This window comes from Protomyctophum bolini, assembly GCF_963924005.1.
Source record: "Protomyctophum bolini genome assembly, chromosome: 13".
Taxonomy (NCBI): domain Eukaryota; kingdom Metazoa; phylum Chordata; class Actinopteri; order Myctophiformes; family Myctophidae; genus Protomyctophum; species Protomyctophum bolini.
Window position 1 is genome coordinate 19,285,329 of NC_137874.1, and position 23,177 is coordinate 19,308,505.

Below are 23,177 nucleotides of genomic sequence, written 5' to 3' on the forward strand. Positions count from 1 at the left end.
CCTTCAAAACCGCTCTCAAAGGGCACCTGCGAAACTGGCCTCCGTAAAATCTGAATCCCCACACCACCCACCCTTTTTTCCCCTCACTGTATTGAGTTTGTGCTTGAAATGTACTGTAATTCTGCAAACTGTTAATAAATATTTAAATCAATCAAAAACGTAATCAATCAAAGTACAGTACGATTGGAGAGCAGTACAAGTGCAGTATGAGTACAGTACTGTATGAGTACAGTATATTTGCACCACTCAGTTCACACAGGTGTGATTTTTTATGAAACAAACGCTTTGCCGATTGAAAGAGATTGAAGCAGACATGAAGTCCTTCTTGAAGAGATGAGACTTTAAATTGCAATGGACTAACTCATGTTTCTTAGTGGTGCTGGAAGGTCATTTCACGGAAGAGATGAGACGGAGTGGAGCAACACATCAGACACATCCAGGAGTATGGATGCTGACATTTCTAGTAGTTAGTAATGCTCTCTCTTAACCACTTAAACCAAATGTACTTTGAACATTCAGCGAAAATATCAGATCTACAAGCTCACAACACTTTGTTCGCTGTTTGACGTACAACAGCTATTGTGACATGCCCAGATTAGGGATGCTAAAGTTCATGTGGTTAACATTGAATTGTAATACATTTTCTGTAAATACCATTGTTTCTGTTGTGAGTCAAAACAATGGGGAATAAATGCAAACACCTTTTAGGAAGGAAGCAGTTATTGAAACTTCTATTTATTCTTTTTACATATGTCAGCATTTTAGCTATTCCAAATAGCAGTATAGCGTTTGTCACTTTTGGCCTTAAAAGGGTAAAGAAAAATTGTAAATCATCCTTTTCATTTGGACAATAAGAAATACTAATGGTTGAAAACCCTAAGACTAAAAGAAAAATGTCTACAATGTCTTCATTTTTACATTTCTGTTTGAACTTGAATGTCATCCTTTTTTCTGTTAATACAAAAACATTGACTAAACAAATTAACATTCTAACTAAATTCAAGAAAACATTTGCCGAAACAATAAAAGCTCCCTTTCTGCAACACTATGTTTCTGGAAACATTTAGAACTGACCCATTTACCGCTATTGTTGACAAAAGATGAACAGAAAATGCACAAAATAAAAATCATAACCACAAATGAACTGCTCGATTGTGGGTTTATAAAAGAAAACAATAAATACAAAAACTGAAGGATGAGGGCGTACTGTCACTCGGCACAAACTACGCCAACCCCCTCAATCTCACCAGTCTTGTCACACTGCTATATACAGTCTGTCACTATAAAGCCCAATTTACAGTATACTTTGACGTGCAACAAAGAATACGTTAGGCTAAGTCTTTACACACCAGGAGCGTGAAGAATAAACTATCTGAAAATGTGTCTCAGTATTCCACAAAAAAAGCAGTGAAGTCGATGCCTCATTTATACAAAAAGGTTGATATTCACGGTGAACAATCAATCTCATTCTGAATAAAAATTATTCTAGTTCATCACTTTGTACTCAAGACGCAAACATTTAAAAAAAAAAGTTCTTCATCGCGCAAGAACAAACGAAACTAAAGCGCTCCGAGAGTGTAAACACCTGAAAGTCAACCAAATTCATGTGGTTTAGTGTAAAAAAAAAAAACTCATTACAGCTGCGATAGGCATAGGCTGCTGTACCAGCAAACACAGCATGTAAAAACCTGTGTTTTTGTTTTCCTTACATTAAGGAGTTGACCTTTCAACAGGGGGCCACCACACGTCTTTTGCGGATGCACTCCCAGATCCAGCTGGGGGTGACTCTTTGGGCCTGGCAGTCCTCCTCTGACTCTGCCAGCGTGTGTGTGGCAGTTGCAGCATCATAGTCTGGTACAAGGTCTCCGTCATAGGCCACAAAGTAGCGCCTCAGTTTGTCAAAGTCTTGCACAGAGCTGGGCAGGAGCAGCTTCACCCCACTGAAGATATCCAGCAGTGTCTAGGAATGACCAAACCAAAGGCAACGTTGATATACTGTAGGGATGCGAAATAAAAACTAAGCTATGATGGCCAAAGCTAAAAAAATATAGACAATTTTGTCAAAAATAATAACTAGGGTAAAACATTAGGGAGGGACTAGTGGAGAAGAGATCCAGCAGAACCAAAAGACAAGTCATTTTATGCTTTGTTGCACTTTCAATCACAACGCATCAAGCATGCAACCAAGTGTAAAATCGTCGTAATCGCATCAAGGTCAACAAAATAAATTGTTGACAAAATCAACTGTAGATTTAGTCGACTAAAGCTAGATAAAACTACAACTTTTCATATAACTAAAACTTAAAATAATTTTATTCAAAAGATTATGTCTAAGACTAAATAAAATAAATCTGTCAAAATCAACACCGTTTTTTTAGCGATTCATCTATATCGAGAAGCGCATTTTATATATAATCAACTAAATCGATTACTCTGAATCATTTGAGCACTATGTTATGCTTTATTATACAGTGTCATGCAGAAATAGCTGATCTATGAGCTCTCTATGTGTGGTGTCGAGCTTGTAGATGTGCTATTTTCGCTAGTGTATATTTTTTGTTATTCAAGTAATCGATTACATCGATAAACTGCTGCACACCTACAATGACACATTCCTTCTAGGTTGAATGTTGATGCTATTCTAAACTGTGAGTCCATAACATTTCACCAACCTTGTCATTACTTGGCTGCAACACGTTCGAGGTTGCCTTAGACTTGCTCTGTCCATTACTGTGAACACTTTCAGACTTCTTTATCTGGAATAAAATGGAGCCTTATTAAAATAATAATTGATGATGCTTTGAGGTTGAAAGCTGCAATGCTTTCATTTACCGGTACTCACTTCCAACAATTTACTGACTTATATCATATTTAATGATTACTTAATTTGTTAAGTTACATGCTGTATTATCATCCTTGGAAACAACTGTTACTTTTCAAATTTCAAAAGCAGCAGAAGTATCAGATCCACAAGCTCAAAACGCGTTCTGAGCTTGTGGATCAGCAACTTTTGATGCTTTTGTGTGCCCAAGTAGGGTGTTAATTTACGAGAAAAAAAACCCACCAGAATATGGAGAGAAGATGTTTCTGCCCGACAGTGACAATATAATAGTGTACCTTCTTTGCGCTGGGCGCATCTGGGACAGGACTACGCCGTTCAGATTTCACCGCCTTTGACTTGGGTGTAGTGCTGGGTCCTTGTAGGACAGGGCTACGTGGTTCAGACTTCACTGCCTTGGATTTGGGTGTATTGCTGGGCCCTTGTAGGACAGGGCTATGTGGTTCAGACTTCACTGCCTTGCTGGGCCCTTGTCGGACAGGGCTATGTGGTTCAGACTTCACTGCCTTTAATTTGGGTGTACTGTTGTTGCCTGTTGTCAGATTAAAATAAAGGCAGGGGGGATTTGTGTTATCATAACCATGCGTCATTAACCAATATGTGAGCGAAGCAGATATAGACTTCATTTTAGTAGGTGCATCCATCTGGGTTGATGATCCAACTTCATTCCTCATCAACCCGTTCATGTCAGAAGATCGCATAACTCAAAGAGTTGTGTCTCGGATCATAACAAGCCATCAATACCTCCGTATTGGAGCTCCGGGGAGCCGCAGGGGTCCTTGAGGGCGTTCCAGGGGGTCACCGGCAACATTAGTTAATATAGCATAATAATCAGTTTAACCCGATTTTGAAAATAGTCAATCTACAGGATCAAAAGTGACGTATTGACCTTGCAGATCTATGTTCAAATGATCTTGAGAAAATGTGAAAATATGGATTCATTTTACAACACAAATCTTGTCCCTGGCACTAAGTATTTTCAGATGGGAATGCAAGTACAAATTTATTTGGGAGTCCTTGACATGATTTACCCTGGATTTTAAAACAAGTTAAGTGTGGGAGATGTGATGTACTCAACAACAAGGGCATCAACTTTTTAATGACTTGTGAAAAGTTTTTGCATTAAAAAACGTCTTTAAAGGACCACTTCACCACTTTTCAACCGATCTTCATATAATAGGTCCTCACTAATAATCATGAAAAAAATGGCGAGTAGAAAAAAATCGTGCCATGTTATCATGATTATTGGTGAGTGGTCCTTTAACTTTTTTATTTATTTTATAAAAATGGGGGCTTTGTTCTGCAAGAATATCGGGGCATTAAAATATATGAAATGTAAAAATAATAGTGTACTCGTCTCAAATTGCTCCAACTCTATGAATGGACTATTAAATGAAGGCTCAGGCTTTTTTATCATTAAAAAATCTCAACATTAGAAAGAAATGTGGGCATTTGCATCCCAGCATGCATATAACTCAAATTTAAAATAGTTAAGTGCTCTCTCCTGCTAGGAATGTACAATAGCACTGCGCTGGTTTACAAAGTCTGGTCCTGGGTCCCCAGTTAAATGAGCAACAGTTTAAACACTTTAGCCTTATGTTATACTTCTTCTCTTATGGGGGGTCCCTGGCACAATATATTTTTAATTGGGGTTTCGCAGCCAATACATTACACAATTTGGAGGTGCTTGAGGTCCTCAGCCACATTTGGAGGAACTTGACATAAAAAGGTATGAGAACCACTGGTGCTGTATGTACTCACTGCTCTTCTTGGGTGTACCCCTCCCATGGGAGGTAGAGGGGGGCGAGTTGCTCCCACTGTCCCCGCCAGAAGAGCCCTTGTCGTCGCCGGATTTGGACACTTCAGCTTTTACCTCAAAGTCACTGTTCTCTTTTGATATGCGGAACAGCTCCTATAAGCACAAACACACAGGAGATGTTATCGTTTGCCGCAAAAGACAGTTCCATTCATTTAAAATTTAATATTTTTGTTTGTTTCACAGCTGCAACCAGTGATTTTGAATCATCTATGAACGCATGTAAAGTAAATCACTAATATAGTGTAAACTCAGTGTAAATATCTTCCCTTGTGAGTGGTGTATGGAATGTTTGAGCTCTATCAGTAGGCAAAGGATCAGAAAATACATTTGTGACACTGTGGGTTTACTGGCAACCTATGTTTTCTTCTCACTCTCTCTTGCCCATAAAATTTCCTACAAACTCCTGCAGCGGCAAATACCCTCAAATCCAACAGAAACCAGGTGAATCACCAAAAATAAATTAATCAAAATCTTGGCGTGAGTTCAGAACAGCCCGCATCAGTGTGTGTGGTACGTGCAGAACAAATGTTTAACCGCGGCAACTGATTTGGCCGTATGAGACTGGGAGTCCATAAACAAGAAAGAACATCACCATATTGTTTTGGATGTGAGCCTACAGTGCCGTACAGCCTTACTTGACAGCACGGTTTGCTAAGAGAAATCAATCCAAATGATACGAATACGTCTCCACTTTTGTGTGCCACTTTAGTGGCAAATAGGGCATTAATTTACAAAACACAAAAAGTTCAAATATGGAGATAAAGAGCTTTCTGCCCGACAGTAACAATATTGTTATTTCTAGTTTTCAGAAAGAATGAGTCCCCCAAGCAAGTTAAAACATTAAGAAGATAGGGCTGTAAATATCAATTATATCATTAGAGATTATTGTAGCCAATACTATTTTATATTGAATAATTAAGAAGCATTTATTTAATACATAACGTTTTTCTTTTACAAGATTTAGACATTGTCTTGTGAACATGTAGATGTATTTTCTTGTAGATCTAACCATTATTTTTGAAAATCTATTACTATATTCAAAGATATTATAATATTGTGTATAATTGTTGATGTATGAAGTGTTGCACCCTAGAGGAATGAGTGTCAGTACTCTGAGCTGGTGCAGGTTGGTAGCAGTCTTCCAGTCCTTGTCGTCACGAATGCGGGTCATTCGAGGAAAGCGGATGGAAATGCCGTCGGCGGTGTGCATCTCTGATTTGGAGAACTCTGCACCTGTGATCTCCCAGACTGGTGCACTCTACATCACCGCAAAACAAAACAACATATACCATAGTTCAGTGGTTCGCCAACTTTTTCAATTTCAAGTCTGGCATGCATTATGGCCACAGACCCCCGTAACTCAAGAGTGTACAAATGGAATGAAATGGACCCATTTGTACACTAACTCTCTTGACTTACAGCGGGTCCATGTGGTTCCTAATCCTAACTATCAATAATTTACCCTACGTTGAGAACCACTGCCATATTTGGAAACAATAATTAGCATTTTCGTTTCATTTTTAAAGTGAACTTTTAAAAGGTTTGCATGTTCTCCCCGTGTCCCCTAGGGTAGGTACCCTCACAAAAAACATGCAGTAATCCTGGTCTCTAAACTACCTCCCTACTGGTCAGCCGGGGCGCCTGATGGAGGGGAAAGGAACTGGTCGGAATAACGCGTTCCTCCCCCCCCCATTGACATTGGGTGAAAAAATGGGTTGCAAAATCTAAATATTATATTATGCAAAAGGATGGCCCTTATGATCGTTAAATTGTGTTTAAATACATTTTTGATGGATGGTAATTTATGGCGTGATTTCCGACACTGATGTTTTGTATTGTTTATAGTTTAATAGTCCCCTTGAGAAATACAAACCTATTCAATTGTAAAGACTTACCTGAGGATCCCTGATAAGGAAATCTGGATAATAGTTCTTGATAATCTTCAGCCAGCCAGGGATTTTGCTTGGCTCCTGGAGAAAGACACACACACACACACACACACACACACACACACACACACACACACACAGTCACACAGTCACACACACACACACACACACACACACACACACACACACACACACACACACACACACACACACACACACACACACACACACACACACACACACAGATTAATTGTCCATTGGACATTCTCTGCCTCAGCTAGTGAGACCTTGGGACAAAGTTTTTGTCTAACCTTGCTGATTTTAATCATGTCCAGATCTTTCTGGAGTCTGGCCAACATAGCGTCATCGAAACCCCCAGAGCACTTTGTGACTGTGCACCACTTCTTGGAGTCTGGGTCATAGCAGCCCAATAGAAAACTTGACATGATGCCCCCTGGTGGTTGAAAGAAGACATGGCATTAGGAAACGCAATGGGGAAATTGATTGATTGAAAATCTTATTAACAGTTTGGAGAATGGGTACAGTTCAATGAAAGCACAGGTCAATACAAAATCTGACAAGAGGATAAAACCAGAAAAAAGACTTGTTTACATAATGGGTCCTCCAATTTCAATTAATCAGAAGATATACAAATAATATACAAATAAAGTAAATAAAAAAGAATCCTAATCAAATGCTGCTACTGGCAGGCCTGGATCAATCATGGTTTGTAGTCATCGGGCCAATCAGAATTACCCAAAATAATTCCCCACGATTAAGGGCATCATAATTTTAGGGCCTACCCAATAGAACCGTTGATGCGGCATAGTTTAGATTAGGAATAATTTGGTATATCCATCTTTTCTTCCAAATCGTAGCGACTGGCGAGGCTAAACTAGTGGTTATACTCGATTCAGCATTTAAATGGGGATTGGGGGAATCAAAACAAAGCAGCACCGAAAACTAACTATTCCCTGGGCACTGTATTAATAGTGCATGTGTATGGAGCCACCATGCACCGGTCATGACAACAGAACTAACACTGTATTTGATGAACACACCGTTGGAGCCTTTGCCATAGAACGCCCCCAGCACCACAAGATCAGCCGTGTCCGCCATGGCTCCTTCATTTAGATAGTCCTTCTTCACTTTCAACCAATGCCGCTTCCCTGGCTCATAGTTACCCTTAAAGACACACACACACACACACACACACACACACAAGTAAAATCATTGTTACATCTTGATATTTTCCTTTGTTCTAGTATTATAACCACTTAAATCCTATATACTTTGTTGACCAGTGTCCCCCAGGGGTCTCGATACCCAAAAATATACGACTTACAAGCTCACATGTCATGATAAGACGCGATGTGACTTTTGACTTGTATATCTTCTATTTTTGAATAGCCAAAGTATAAAAAGTGGCAGCAGGTCCATGAAAACGGAGAATGCCTCACCTTGACGTCTTTAAGCACCAGTCCTTCGAGGCCCTCCCTGATGACCCGTGTGATCATGTCAGCCAGATCTCGAGCCCTCTGTCATAAACACACACACACACACACACACACACACAGGGCACTACATCAGCAACCATGTTCCGTGTCAGTGCCTGTCAAGTCTGTCTGGACTGAGAAGCAGAGCCACTGAGACAGAGAGAATGCATCAACGAGAGGGTCATTGTGGTTCATTATCGCCCCGCGCTTCAGCCTTCAACACCCAGTTATGAGCTTTCAATGTTTGGAACTATAGAGTAAAAGTATCAATACTGCAATATAGAATACTGTATAAAAATCTTTTGAAAACAGCAGATCTATGAGCTTGTAGATCGGCTTTTAGATTTTCAAAAGGCCGATATGTAAATAGGGCTTAAGTGGTTGATGTGTGTTTTGTAATAATAATCAAAATCTACAAAGTAACTAAAGTTTTCAAATAAATGTGGTTGAGTAAGTACAATATTTGGATCCTAGATGTAATAGAGTAGAAGTAAAAGCATTGGAAATTGGAAATACTCAAGTAAAGTAAATACCTCAAATTTGTACTTTCCACCACTGTAACTATACAGTAGTGTTTGTGAATATTGGTTGCCCAATGGTTCTTCATTGTTTTATAGTGCACCTAAGCACATTCCAAAACCAACTGTTAAGTAGTGTTTTGGCAATAAATGAATGAATAGTATATGAATATTCTTCATTTTCATGATTCCCCCATTGCTATAAAATAATTGGCTCGACAGAGTGAAAGGAGATGATGCAACTCTGACTATCTCAGTGGCTCTGCTTAAAGCTACTGACATTGTAGTGTACTACAGCAAAAACGTTTGTTCAACAAAAAATCTTTGAAATGTAGTGGTGGGTAAGACCCGTTAGGCTGGCACAGCTGCAGAACAGCCTTCTGGGTGAGCACATAGTCTTACAGTGACATGCTTCATTTCTGAGAACAGGATTCTGTTGGGAACTTCAACCATGTTGTCGTGGAGAAACTTCCTGCGTTCACGCAGAGGCCTGGGTGAGGAACAGAGACACAGCACACTGAGCACAGTCTTGCATCACTTGTTGTTCAAGCAAAAGCTCTGAATAATATGAATAAACCAGGGCTGCAACTATTATTACTTTCTTGGTGATTGTGCCATTGATTACGGTTTCGATAAATGTAATAATCTTGAACAACTTGTGTGTTAAAAAGTGTTCAGTGGTGAAGCAGGCAAGCCGCACCATACAAGCTGGCTACTTCTTGCTTGAGTGCATGACGCATGTCCTAGTTTGGCGATAGTCTACTCTATACCTCAAATGATGTCCTTACAAAAGTCTTTCACAAGAAAAATGGTGGTGAAACTAAGGGCGCATTCACACCTTTAGTTCGGTAGACTCGATGGTTAAGTTGCATCATTGTTTGCTGCATTTTTTATTTGTTGCGTTTGCCATTCACACTGTGCGTTGTCAACCGTAGCAGGGAACTTTAATGTGTTCAATTTATAAACTACACAGTAAAATCTATAGTGTTAAAATTATACTTCGAGTAGGTGAAATAATTAGGACGTAAAGTGCAGGGTGTGTCACGTGCGCGCATGTGTGTGTGTGTGTGTGTGCATGCGTGCGTGCGTGCGTGCGTGTGTGTGTGTGTGTGGCGTGCGAGCGACTGTGTGCGCAATAGCAGATCGCTACAACTTTACCAACTTGTTTGTTTGGTAGTGTCTAGCTTCAATAAACCAGGTAGGTTAATTGGAGTAGTCTATTGTCTGCACTACACAAACAAACCTACCACCTTTATCTGACTCCAGATCAGCTGTCAGGATTCCAGGTCTCTACTGCAAGCGCAAACGCTTTACTTTAATGCAACATTGTGCAAATGTGCGCCTCCATTCTCTTGCTATATATCCTGTACACTGCAGTGTTTTTGTGTGTAAACTTCAGTATTTGATAGTCTGGCCATATTGCGATATTGCTTCCATCTCTTAATTAGACCACGTCTTTATGCTGCGGAATAATGCCTTCTCCTTCCTCATCATGTGTAAAATACCGACTTCTTCATCATTTGATCGCTCAATTCGATTGATCCTTCACACCTGCCCAAACAAAGCACACTTTCCGACAATATGCATCAGGAATCATTTTAAACGCAGTAAAACATCCTGGTGTGAATGCACCCTAAGATATAAAAAGGTAGACAAGGAGGGAGGCCACTGTACAATGCTAAAAGGATTTGAATGCCTTCAAAACATGCTTATATGAAGGCACATGAACAAAATAAATGGGTTAAACATACCCAGATTATTATTATTTTTTTATATATTTTTTATCCCACGATTTTGTAACCCATTTTTCACCCCTGTGTCAATCATCTACTGTGATCCTGGGCTCTACACACCCTCCGCCAACCTGGGGAGAGCAACGGACTTAACTCATGCTTCCTTCATGCTTGAGTGTCCAAGGTGCTCCTTTACACCTGACAGGGGGGAGTTTCCCTGGTTGGACGTAGCGCATGGAAGGAACACGTTATTCCAACCAGTTCCTTTCCCCTCCATCAGGCGCCCCGGCTGGCCAGGGGGAGGCAGTTTAGAGACCAGGATTACTGCATGTTTTTGTGAGGGTACCTACCCTAGGGGACACGGGGAGAACATGCAAACTCCACACAGAAAGGCCCTTTCGCCAACCCCGCCTTCGGGTATGGGCACTGATGACGCGGAGGAGGAAACACGCCGCCAGCACCCACAGTGCCCCGAGCGGGAATCGAACCCAGGACCTTCTAGCTGTGAGGCGACAGCATTACCAACTGTGCCACCGTGCCCCCGACATACCCAGATTATTAAGGCATCAAGTCTTACTGAACACATTCACTGAAAGCTGTTTTCACATGCATAGATTATCGACTAACATCCAACTTTCACTTTACCAGGCATTTCCTAGACTGCTGCCATTTCATGACATCATGCACATATTGGCATGAGCTGTGTTTGATCTACATTTGAGGGGACACATCCAGACAAACTCTGTTCTAGACGGCGTGGCCTTCAGCTATGCCATACAAACCTCTTATTGTTTTGCTGAATTTAAACACCTGAGAACTTGTGTGTGTTCATGCGTTGACAATCTGCAAACTAGATTAATCTAGATGGGAATATGCACTGGACTTGAAAAGCAAATTGTGAAATCACACAAACTTACTTCTCCATTAGACTCACACCATTGAAGTAGAGGCAGTCAAAGACAAAAAGGCACACTTTGGCATCTTGGAAGGCTGCTTTCTGTAAGAAATATAAATGAGAAACCAAGTTGGGTAAAAGAAAACCTGCGTCAACAACACACCTCATTAGTTTGGTTTTCTTAAGCTGACAAAACATGTCTTTGTTCTAATTTGTTGTTTCAACTTAGACCTTTTTTTCCTCAACAACATAACCTCCCCAACGCACACACACGTCTGTTGTTCCTCACCTTGTGTACCCCCAACGTTCCAAAGGGCAGTGGCTTGCTGGTGTTTGTGTCAATGAGAAGCACCTCAGCATCCAATATCATACTGTCACCCCCAGTGAAGGCCTGGGGAATGTACTCCTTAAAATGAGCCACCTGGAATGTGGAGTCACATACACACCAACGTTGGTTTTGCACATTTTTTGAGACATTGCACTGATTTAAATACATATCTGTTTACCCTAACCTTAACAGATACATGCCAACATTAACACTACTGTTATGATGAAACTGCAGTCAAATAAAACTGGGGAGATATCCCCAGTCAACTGGTTTGATGTCCACCATTTGTCCTAAAATCTGGCACATGTCAGGAGCGAGCACGCACGCGCACATGCACACACACTCTATACAGTATGTCTAGATATGCATTTTTGGCACTGACATAAGAGGCTTCACATTGTAGCACCAAATAATCACATCTAATATTTCTCAAATATTGAGTTCCAGAGAAGGAAAAAAGTAAACTGCTGGTGCTATTATGAATGTCATTACATATTTAACCTCTATAATTGCCAACTATGCGGTCATAGCAGGTGATGCCAAGACCATTAGACGATACTTCAGAGGCGCGACAAGCAAGGCGGTCTCCTGGGACCGAGCTGCCAAAAAATGATGATCATTGTTTCTAGCCTATTTGTCCTTTTACCCGGCTGCCACCTTAATCCTCCTCTGTTTCATCGGTAATGCTCCTCCAATGCATAATATATATGCACAGTGTGTGGGGCGAGCGGTACCGTGAATGACCAAATTGCACCACTGTGGAAGTCACTTGAATACCAGGCCTGCTAAGAGCCACCCTCTGGTGGATTGCAGCAGCTAATGGACATCAACGCAAGCTATTCATCCTCGCAGGTACAAAGACTTCATGCTGCGAGATAAAAATCCAAGGAAATCCCTGCAGGAAATGCCTGCGAGTGGCTCACTTGGTAAACATTATCTGTCTTGTGGAGAATGCAAAGGATTTATGTTCTTACGAGCAATTGCCATCCCAGTCGGTACATTGCTTGGGGGGATAACTGCATAGATGTTTGTCAGACAGAGAAGGAAGAGGAACAGAAAAGGGAGTGAGAGAAACAGGATAAAAGGGATTATACTGACTTTGTGTGGCAACACCGGCTTGAGGCTACGGCTGAAGTAACTGAAGTTGTCTCCATTTTTGTGGACCTGCACGCGCTCGCCGTCATACTTGATTTCAGAGTACATCCCATTGGGGCACTTCTTCATGGCGTATTCGATGGACTTGCATGCCTCTGCCTAGAATTGCAAAAGAAACACTCATTTAAACCCTAAGGACCCATGTTAGCAGTGCTAACTGGTGTGCATACCACCACCATGCTGGTGTGAGTGAGCAAGTGGCCAAGATTTTGGGTATTGGAATTCAGTGTGAATAAAGATGGACGTCACCAGCATTGGCTGAACAGGGGTCATGAGAGAGGCTTCAATGGTGAGCAGCTTCCTGGGGCCGGAGCCGCTCGATGCATCCTGCTGGTTCTTCAGCACACGCTCGATCACATCGCCCAGGTTACGGGAGGCTTTGAAGGCATCGTACGCATTGGGATCCACAGCGTCCAACCTACAGTACAGAATAGTTATGAAAATCCACAATGTTTTGATGCTGGGATGAGATTTTTTTTTTTTTCTAATTAATTTCAAACGTTAACCACTTAAAGATGGAGTGCCATGGTTTTTTTCCACCCTAAAACATGATCATCAGGTATTATTATAATATAAGGAGGAAGAACTTTTTACAAAAAGTGTACAGTATTTTGTTAAAATCATGCTTTTATGTGGACACGACCACCAGTTCATTAAGTATGCCTGGTTTGCCTGGTGATCCACCTGAACTGAAGCCACACCCACAGCTGTATGATAAAGGGGGAGGGGTTAGGGGAGGGGCTGATAATGTGACATCACAATATTTCTGTTTATTTCATTGGCCCGTTTGTCTGTCAAGGGTTCAGCCTCCAGGAAGAAACCCTAAATACAAAGTAAATATACCATTGCACATAAAAACGACTCCAGGGTGTCTAATGAAGTACTGTCACCTCATAGACACATGAAAATCTGGAAAAATTGTGGCACTCCATCTTTAAGCCTTCTATACTTTGTTGACCGGTCCCCTAGGGGACCGCTCCCTTTTCCCTTCCACACAAAATATGTTGGCTGAAAATAGCCGGTCTCCAAGCTCACAATGCAATACGTTGTGAGCTTGTAGAAATGCTACTTTCACAGAATGTTTACCTATTATTGGTTCATGTTATACTGTCTAGACAGATGGGAGGTTATTGGTTTACCTATGAGGCACTACACTGTCTCTATGCATGTGATGCATGTGTATTTAATGTACCTTGCTTACTATAAGTCACTCTAAAAGTGTGTCTGCTAAATGCCTACATTGTAATATTGTTATTGTCTTGTAGTTAAGCAGAAGCTGGGACAACTTACACATGCTTGGCTCCGGAATTCATCTTCAAGTCGTGCTTAACAAGTCGAATGTAGCATTTCAGGTCATTGCTAGTGCATCTATAAAAACACAAATGAGTCAACATTTTTCATTCATTCTTAAGACCAATAAGACATCCTGTTAAGTACTGTATGTACATGAGCTAATCACAGTATACCAGTAAATGAGTTCCAATCCACACTCAATCTGTTTCTGTATTTATGAAACATTTGCACATTTACAACAATTTACATATTACCGTGAAAACATATACATTTTCAGCTCTGCGGTTAGTGTCTGCCCTGAGATTGAGGTTTGATCACCGGGCGGGTCATAACAAAGACTCTAAAGGTGGGACCCAATACCTCCCTGCTTGGCACACAGCATCAAGGGTTGGAATGGGGGTAAATCTCTGCGACATACTAGCATCATGTCCAGGGGGTGTACTTGTACATCAAGCTGCCTCACGCTACAGAAACAGGAGATACAGTAGGTTTCTGCCCTATTATATGTGGCCTCATGGCTCGCAAGGCTTGCTTACTTAGTTATGGTTTTAGTTGTTAGTTTTGCCAATCTGATTTAGACATTTTGCCAATCTAGACATCCTGCCTACATGCCAGAGGCATAGAAAATCCAGTAGGTCGACTTCATCCAGCGCACCCAATTAGTAACCTTCGCAAGTTACATGTGGGAAGAAATGCTTGAGCAAAAATCACAAATATATGACGCTGAATTGTCTAATCAGATCTGATCAGTCAACATCGTACTTCAAGTTCTGCAAGGAGCTGAATTTGTTTTTCAAATGTATCAGTGTCAACTATGTAATTTATTTTGCAAATAAGAAATTGCAGAGCATGAGAGCAATCATCCCTCCAGGCTATGGGATACAGTATGTGTCTCGCAAGGCTGTGGTGTGGATGTGTATCCCATCCCAAATCGAAACCTTTAATTGACACTAGCAATTACAATTGTGGATTACAAAGTAATTTGAATGACAGCAATTATGTGACAAAAGGATGGAGAGAGATAATACATAATAAATGAGAGGGGAAGAGTGGGCAGCAGACAGTAGGGACAACAGTTCTATACAACTGCTACTGTCCGTTTCATGGCTCTAGGTAGTAATTTTGCTGCATATCACTGTTATTATTAGGCTTGCCGTCTGGCAGAGCTTGGCACACCTTGTATCTAGTCCTATGAAAAGCAAACAATTTAAGACCACTGAAATTCAGCTCATATTTCCGACTTTTAATCATTTTCAAGGCCTTCATTTTGGCTAAAATTATTGAATACTTGATTCTGACTTTTTAATAACCTATGGATTTCTTTGGCATTATTCTTACTATTATTGTTTCTGGTGGTCATAATGATGATCATCATCATCATGGGTATTATTATTTCTGTTATTGTGGGATCGCTGCCATTTATAATTATTATTGCAAGGATTGTTGTTAAGATTTTGAACTAATGATAAACTAAATAAATAATAAACTAACTAAATAATATTGTACTTTTTTGCGATGGCCTCCAACTCATTCAGCTGATCGTCCTCCTTGGTCAACTGGGCCAGGCGTGTGAGCGACGCGTCCACGTCCTGAAGGGTCAGGAGGCTCTTTGCAGCTGGAGGGAACGATTTACTGTCCTCAAAGAACATCCTCACTGTCTCAGACACATCGCCCTAAGTAATGACAAACAGACACACACCCATCATTTCTCTGAAGTCGTTTTTGAGGGGGAACTGCAAGTGTCCTACAATTATAGTACATTTTCAAGTGAACATGGCAGGAAAGAGAGGCTGATAGTTACTTCTAGGGCTGGGCAATTAACCGAAAACATATAAAAAACTGAGATTTAGAAGAACTATTAACACAATCTGTGCTGGCGGTAACGGGAGAGAATGTGTTAACCGACTTAATCTCACTCATGCAGTTTAATCGAATAAACAATAAGTATATATATATATATATACATATATATATATATATATATATATATATATATATATATATATATATATATATAAGTAAATCTTTTTTATAATTTCTATATAGCGAATCGGCACAAACAAAATCCAAACTATTATTCCAAAATGGTGGCATACAAAAATAGTGAAAATAGCAGGTCTATGATGTTGTAGATCTGCTTTTTCCACTATTATTTTACTTTTTACCATTTTCATTCATCGAAATCAAGGTAATCGAGGCAAAAGTTTGAAATAATGGTGACGTAGATTTGACGTTCTACCGCCCAGGCCTAGTTACTTCCTTTAATAAGAGACGGTATAGGCAACCGACCTGTTCCAGATCTCGCACCATGTCGTCCTGGTTGGCTCTGAACATGCGGCTGAAGAGCTTGGCAAGCTGTTTGTCGTTGAGGTTGTAGACACTCTTCACAACTCCTGGGAGGAGCAGCTTCACTGTCAGGTACATGTCCCCACGGAACTTATCTAGAAAGCATAGAGACTGGTCTTCACATCCTGCCAAACGTCTGTTTTCTATTGTAATAATGTGATGCACACGATGAGCATTAAGTTGAATCAGGTCTAGGGCTATTATTTATTTTCTTAGCGATTATTCTATTGATTACTTTTTTTGGATTAATCAAATAATCGAGTGTAGTTTTTAAATATATGTGTATATGTTTTTACTATGTAATTGTGAAAATAATCTACAAGCTGAATGCGTTTCACCTAAAAAGGACAGGTTCAAAATAGGGAATGATTATTAATCGATTAACACTAATCAGGTCAGATAATTTTGTGAAGAGCACTAAACCAAGGCACGAAGGCAGTCAGTCTGGCAAAGTCAATCGATCTTCCACCACTCACCTCCTGCAGAGCCTTTCTTTAGGAAGTTCTGGATGATCTGTGTCTTAGTGTTGTAGCTGTTCTGTTCGGCCACCATGGCACACAGCTTGCGGAACTCTCGCAGAAGGCTGTCCTTGTGGCTGGGGTCACACAGCTGGGCTGACAGGATGCTGCCCTGCATGGCTTTGGCCGGAGAGGACGAGGGAGAGGGACTGCTGGAGCTGCCAGCCTTGGTAGCTGAAGATGGAGACAGAGGAATATGATGAAGTAGGGCTGGCCCATATGACAAATCAATATTCCATTATTATTATTCCAAACTTTTGCCTAGGTTACGATCTAATGAATGATAATTTAAACAAAGATGAAAATAGCAAATCTATAAGCTCACAACGCGTCGCGTTTATAGGTTAAGTGGTTAATCAGACTAATCCATTTATTCAATTATTTAAAAGAAAACATTTTTTTCTTTTGGGTGGAAAGTGAAATCTTAATATACTGTATGTCCAAAGTAGTTCCTTTTTTATTATTATTATTATTATTATTATTATTATTATTATTATAAATAAAACAGTTTTTCAAATATTGAAAATGGCTTGAGGTTGTAGCTATTTTAAATACATTTGTGTCTCCACTTCCTGTGTGTTCCTTCTCTGACTGCCTTAGTATGTGCTCCCTCAATTGTGCCATTATCTAAATTCTCTTCCAATGTTTTAGTTAAGTCGACTCTTAAGATCTGGACTCAGTTTAGACGCCATTTTGATATTCAACTATTCCCATTACTAACCCCTCTGTGTGCAAATCCATTATTTCCTTCTTCCTTACAAGATCGGGCATTTAAAATTTGGTATGATCATGGCATTAAGTCAGTCAAAGATTTGTTTGATGGTGGCACGTTCGTTTCGTTTGACCAGATTGTTCAAAAGTATAAGCTACCCAGAACCCACTTTTTCCGTTACTTGCAAGTCCGTGATTTTGTTCGCCAAAAATGTACTAGTTTCCCGACTATTCCACCTAATTCACCTATAGACATAATTATAGGGTCAGCTCCTCTTAGTCTTAAGGGAAAGATATCGTCACTCTATACCTCATTATTTGACCTTCAACCCTCAACCACTGCCTATAAGAATATTTGGGCCCAGGACCTGGAGGAAGACATTTCTGATGAAACCTGGGAGGCCATTATGGGTCGTGTTCATTCTTCATCAATATGTGCTAAACATGGGGTGTTGCAATGTAAATTTCTCCACCGGGTGTACTGGACCAAGGTTCGGTTAGCCAGGATTTATGATAGTGTTGATCCAACATGCGATAGATGCCACCAGGCTCCAGCTAATCTTCTTCATATGTTTTGGACCTGTCCAGCCTTACAGTCTTTTTGGTCAGCTATATTTGATACTATTTCAGATGTGTTACAGTTTCCCATAGAGCCATGCCCTATTATTTCCCTATTTGGCGTCCTTCCTGATACTATCCCCCTGCCTAAATATCAATCTGACCTTTTCGCTTTTGTGACGCTTCTGGCAAGACGTATTATTCTCATGCATTAGAAAAAAACATACCCCCCTTCACATTCCCGTTGGATATCTGACATACTGCATTTTCTAAAATTGGGGAAAAAAATAAATATACATTGCGTGCCTCAATCTCCAAATTCAGTAAAACATGGGAGCCTTTTCTGTCTCATGTTGACCGCCTTACACTTGTGCCCCCGATTGAACCTGATTAACTGTCGCCTGACTTGCCAACCTGTCTTGTCTGGATGATGTTTGTGACCGAGATCTGCTTTGTATATTGACTAAATTGGAGTGCCTTTTCTATCTCATGTTGACCGCCTTACACTTGTGCCCCCAATTGAACCTGTATAACTGGCGCCTGACTGGCCAACCTGTCTTGTCTGGATGATGTTTGTGACCATGATCTATGTATATTAACTATATTGGAGTTTTTATTTTATTTTTTATATATTGTTTTTATTGTTTTGTTGTGCTTTGAATGTTTTTTGGTTGTCTTGATTTGGAGTTTGTGTTTTGTCATTGTGTGTGTTTTAGTTTCTTTTTGCATTTGTCACTCTGTTTTTATTTCTGAATTTACTTCGTTGTAAAAAACAAAAAATGAATAAACAGAACATTAAAAAGAAAAAATATATATACATTTGTGTCTCTCTCTCTTGTATGATGAAGTAGGCCAGTAGGGCATTCATTTATGGGAAAAATTAAAAATTAGATCAAAGGTTTCTGCCTGACAGCAACGATATTCAAATATTTATATGTTGATATATAACCTCTTTTCTTCTTCTTTTTCGTTCTCAATATCGATTTCGATATATTGTCAAATAATTGTTTGTGTGCACTGCAGGAGGATGCTAAACGCACACCAGTCTTAGTAGTGGTGCCGGTCGACGGTAGAACAATCTAAATGTGAAGTCTTGAAAAGACAAAGGTGGCCGCACACACTCGTCGCCAAAGAGACGATACTTTATTGGAATAGGAAAAAATCAATCACACACAAAATATCTACGTTTCGGAAGATGCAACTGCCTTCTTCAGGTTATGAATTGAAGTGCTTATTATCTGAAACAGATAGACATTTTCTACATCTCTATTTGTTTCAGGATGTATATTTGTGATGGTACTCTAAATGTGAGGCAGAGAGAACAACAACAAAATCTCACCAGTGAAGCCGGAGAACTTGCGTGGAGCATTCGTGGAAGGGTCAGCCGGGGGAGACATTAGCTGACCACTGGTGTTTAACTTGGGCTGCACCTTCTTCTTTGGACTTGGAGTTGACTTGACTTTGGACATCAGGGCTATATCAAAATGAAGAAAAAGAACACATTCCCTCTCAATTTTCTATGGTATCATCATGGAGTAAAAGATTTTCACTATCCTTTTTTTCCTTAATCTAAAAAAACATTATGTATACACAAACACACAATGTTGATATGACACTTGATGCTATGATAGTTAGTGTTTAGTGGGCTTGCTATTTGAAAGTAACACATCACAATATGTTGTGGTTTTCAGGTAATTTAAAACCCCAACAAAAAATCATGATGCAAATGAGCAGGGTAATGTAATGACAGATTAACTTTTAAAGCAGGTTGTCTAAACTCTAAAAGCGGTGGAGCGTGATCTTTCACAAAATTGCACATAGTTAACAATTCCATTGTCAACCTCCAGAGGGCACTGTAGGGTCATTAGCTCATGCATAAATAGGCTAGTTAGTAGTTATACATTATGAAGTAAGTTATACTGACCAAAAAGAAACTATAACAAACATTGTTATAGTACAGAATACAGATCCAAATCCATCTGTTATGCATGCAGGATTTTTGCACACAGACACATTTTATTCCTTCCCATAGATTATCTGGGAAGGGTAGTTTTTACTCAGCCTGCATGTCAGAGTGTGGCATTTTGTTTGACAGAGTGCTGGATACACTTTAGCCAAAATATATATTTTTCTATTTTGTTGCAATGAAATTTGCAATGATCGCATTAAGTTACAAATTACAATTCCTGCGCTGAATATAATATACTGCTTATTTCAAGCAAGCCAGCCCAAGCAAAGTTTTTAACTTTTCTCTTCTACCCTGGATTTTAACTCTGTTTTCTGCGCAAGTGCTGACATTTGTACCATTGAGCTAATAGAGCCTGCCTGCTTGCCCAGGGGATCAATTCTATTATAATCGGGTAAAAAATGGTGTCAGATCCTGTGTCTAGGTGAGACATGACCTTTGACACGATCTAAACGTATCGATAGAAGAGCAAGCAGACTAAATACAGCCACGCCAATTGTACAAGTAATATTGTATTAACATTCTCTACCATACAGATTGGACAAAATCCTAAAAATGTTACACAGTGCCGTTTTTATGTTAAACTTTAAAATATCCTGACACATGTTTGTTGTGTGCTATTTTCGGTACAAGTGTATTATGGAGGGCTTGAAGCGTATCCAACTCTCCCCAAAATCATCTTGCGGGCCACTGGCAATGATATCATACTACTTTATTTTCAGTTCACACTGAAATTTGTCTTGCGACCCAGCAGCCATGTATGCAGACAGCAGAACACATATACACAATACATATTTGACATAGTACAAAGAACAAAACAATATAACATACATAAAGACAAGACTAAGAGCAATGTCCACCGCTTAGATAACCCCTGGTTACAACTCCTGATTAAGCCTCAAAGTCGACTGGTGTACAAAGGACCTCTTTAGTCTGACCTTATTGTATGCTGGGACATACAGAAGAACACTCATACCTATCAGCCTACGGTCTACCGGTCGCACCCCTGGGCAAGATATACAGGTTCACAGTGCCACTTTGTGCCACGCTTGTTGATCTGCTATTTTTGAAGTGTGACAACTACTGATTTAGAAGGCATTAGCAGAATGGGCCTCAGGTCTTAATGTGTGTATGCATGTGTTTTGTACCTGAAACATGTGTTTTGATGAGATCCTTGTCTTGGTCCTCCAGCTCCTCCCAGCCGTCCAACTCGGTGATGTCCTCAATCTTCTTTGTGGTCGCTCTTGCCTTCTCCAGCTTCTCGAAGATGCACTTCACGTGATACCACTCTTTCATGTCACCCCCAGATTCGCTGAAAGGGTTTGGCACAACCTTCCCTATGCGCACCACTTCCTTCTGGATCTTGTCCTTGCATTTCTTACACCCTGCTGTGCCACGCTTGGCATATTCCACGATCCACCTCTGCTCTGCCATATCTCTCTGGCTTGTTGTGAAAGGCTGATGATGCCAGGAAACCCTGAGAAGAGTGGCGTGAAGAAGACTGGGCTTTTGGTGTACAGAGGGGGAATAAAAAATACCTCTAAACTGAGGTAGAGGCTGCAAGTACGAGGAGATGGAAAGAGTTCTGCACAGTTTCTGAAGGAGTCGGCGCCTCACAATCTGTTCAAGAGGTTGTAGGCCTATGCACGCAGTCTTCTTAGTGACGAATACAATGGATCGCTGCATTCAGTGATATGAAGATCAATGCGATGAGGTCTAGGAAAGAAATTAGATACAATGGTTGGAAAATATTTTATATTGCATGTAATAAGGCAAAAATAATCTCTCACACACACACACACACACACACACACACACACACACACACACACACAGACGTTAATGTTAAATAGGAAAGAGAATTGTCTGATCTGAGACAGCTCTGGTCCATAGCCCTAATGCTTCTATGATTCTGCCAAGATCTGAGACTGAATGGACAGGCAAAGGTAAATTCAGTGGATTTGTTCAAAATCGGTTTCTGATTAAAAATAAATAAAGAGGGGAACCCATTGACATAAAAGCACTTTTATTTTTCTAGTGGACACCCAATATTTGGCACATTTCCGACACTGCTTGTACTTGTAGGTAGCCTACATGATTATAGTCTAGGCTTATACGTGTCAAGTGTTAGCCCTATGCTAATTTTCTACCAATACACATCAAGCATTTTGAGACGAAGGGCTGCCACCTGGATATCAACTGATTGCAAATCAAGAGGTCTGAATCAATAATAACCAAAAATGTGTTTATTTCCAATGCATATTTACTATACCTTGAGAAATGTTTCGTGCTAAATAATCACACAAGCATCCTCATTGTTTCTCAAAAGCCACAGCAGCAACAATGCTGACACGGGAAGTACTCTCTCTGACCGTTGGTCCGTTGCCGTTGGTTCTACTTCCTGAGGTAAGGTCGGGTGGCAAACCGTGGGACTTTACTGCCACCTAGTGGATGGTAGCAGCTATCACTTCATATCAACCCTTTTCACATCAAGGTGGGTCCATAATTTATTTAGCATTTATGCCATGGCCCACGGCCACGGGCCACCGTAATGGTAATCACAAATCCAAGAACTGTACTGAACTGACTGTTGAACTAAGAAGAGAAACACTGAGGAAACAATGCAGGTGTTTTGTATGTCTGGTAGGCAGGCATGATGTCGTGCGTAATTGTAGAACGCAGGGCATAAGTGCATTCACTGTGAAGAGTGCGGGCGCAGACACCACAAAAAAGTTTGCAATCAAACAGCCAGTCTATAATCTCAATATACAGCGCAGACGCGCCGACCACGGCTACGACAGACAGGCTGAGTGTTGCAGATGCAGTAGTAGTGTAGCAACTCTGACAATAGTACAGTATTACTGCAGACAGCTACCATTTGGATAGATGCACCAACGCAAAGCCAGGTGCCACTGCCAGTTATAGATAAAGAAACGTTGAATATACGTGTTTGGTTCCAAAACACCCCAGAGAATTACCTGCAGGAAAGTGAAGGCTCGTTTGAGAAATATTAAGAACAATCAAAGCATTGATGTCCATTCATTGGAAACACCCAAGTTGAGCTCTTCTATGAATCAAAGCGCCAAACGGAAAGATAAGGAGGGACTTGGATT

At 40.4% G+C, this 23,177-nt stretch overlaps 1 protein-coding gene across 1 annotated transcript; it reads right to left on the reverse strand.

Annotated features, from left to right (window-relative positions):
• Nucleotides 1-717: 717 nt before the first annotated feature.
• Nucleotides 718-22,411, reverse strand: lig3 (ligase III, DNA, ATP-dependent). The gene is made up of 21 exons (XM_080779507.1): nt 22,337-22,411; nt 21,213-21,780; nt 19,438-19,572; nt 16,788-17,003; nt 16,255-16,406; nt 15,472-15,638; nt 13,963-14,040; nt 12,922-13,090; nt 12,616-12,771; nt 11,479-11,610; nt 11,212-11,291; nt 8,964-9,051; nt 8,008-8,085; nt 7,609-7,732; nt 6,859-7,001; nt 6,554-6,628; nt 5,770-5,916; nt 4,601-4,751; nt 3,118-3,371; nt 2,673-2,756; nt 718-1,960 (listed from the first exon to the last, which is right to left on the reverse strand). Exons 2-21 carry the CDS (start codon nt 21,748-21,750, stop codon nt 1,727-1,729), a joined length of 3,201 nt encoding a protein of 1,066 aa, XP_080635633.1. The 5' UTR covers nt 21,751-21,780; nt 22,337-22,411; the 3' UTR covers nt 718-1,726.
• Between the last annotated feature and the right edge of the window lie 766 nt (nt 22,412-23,177).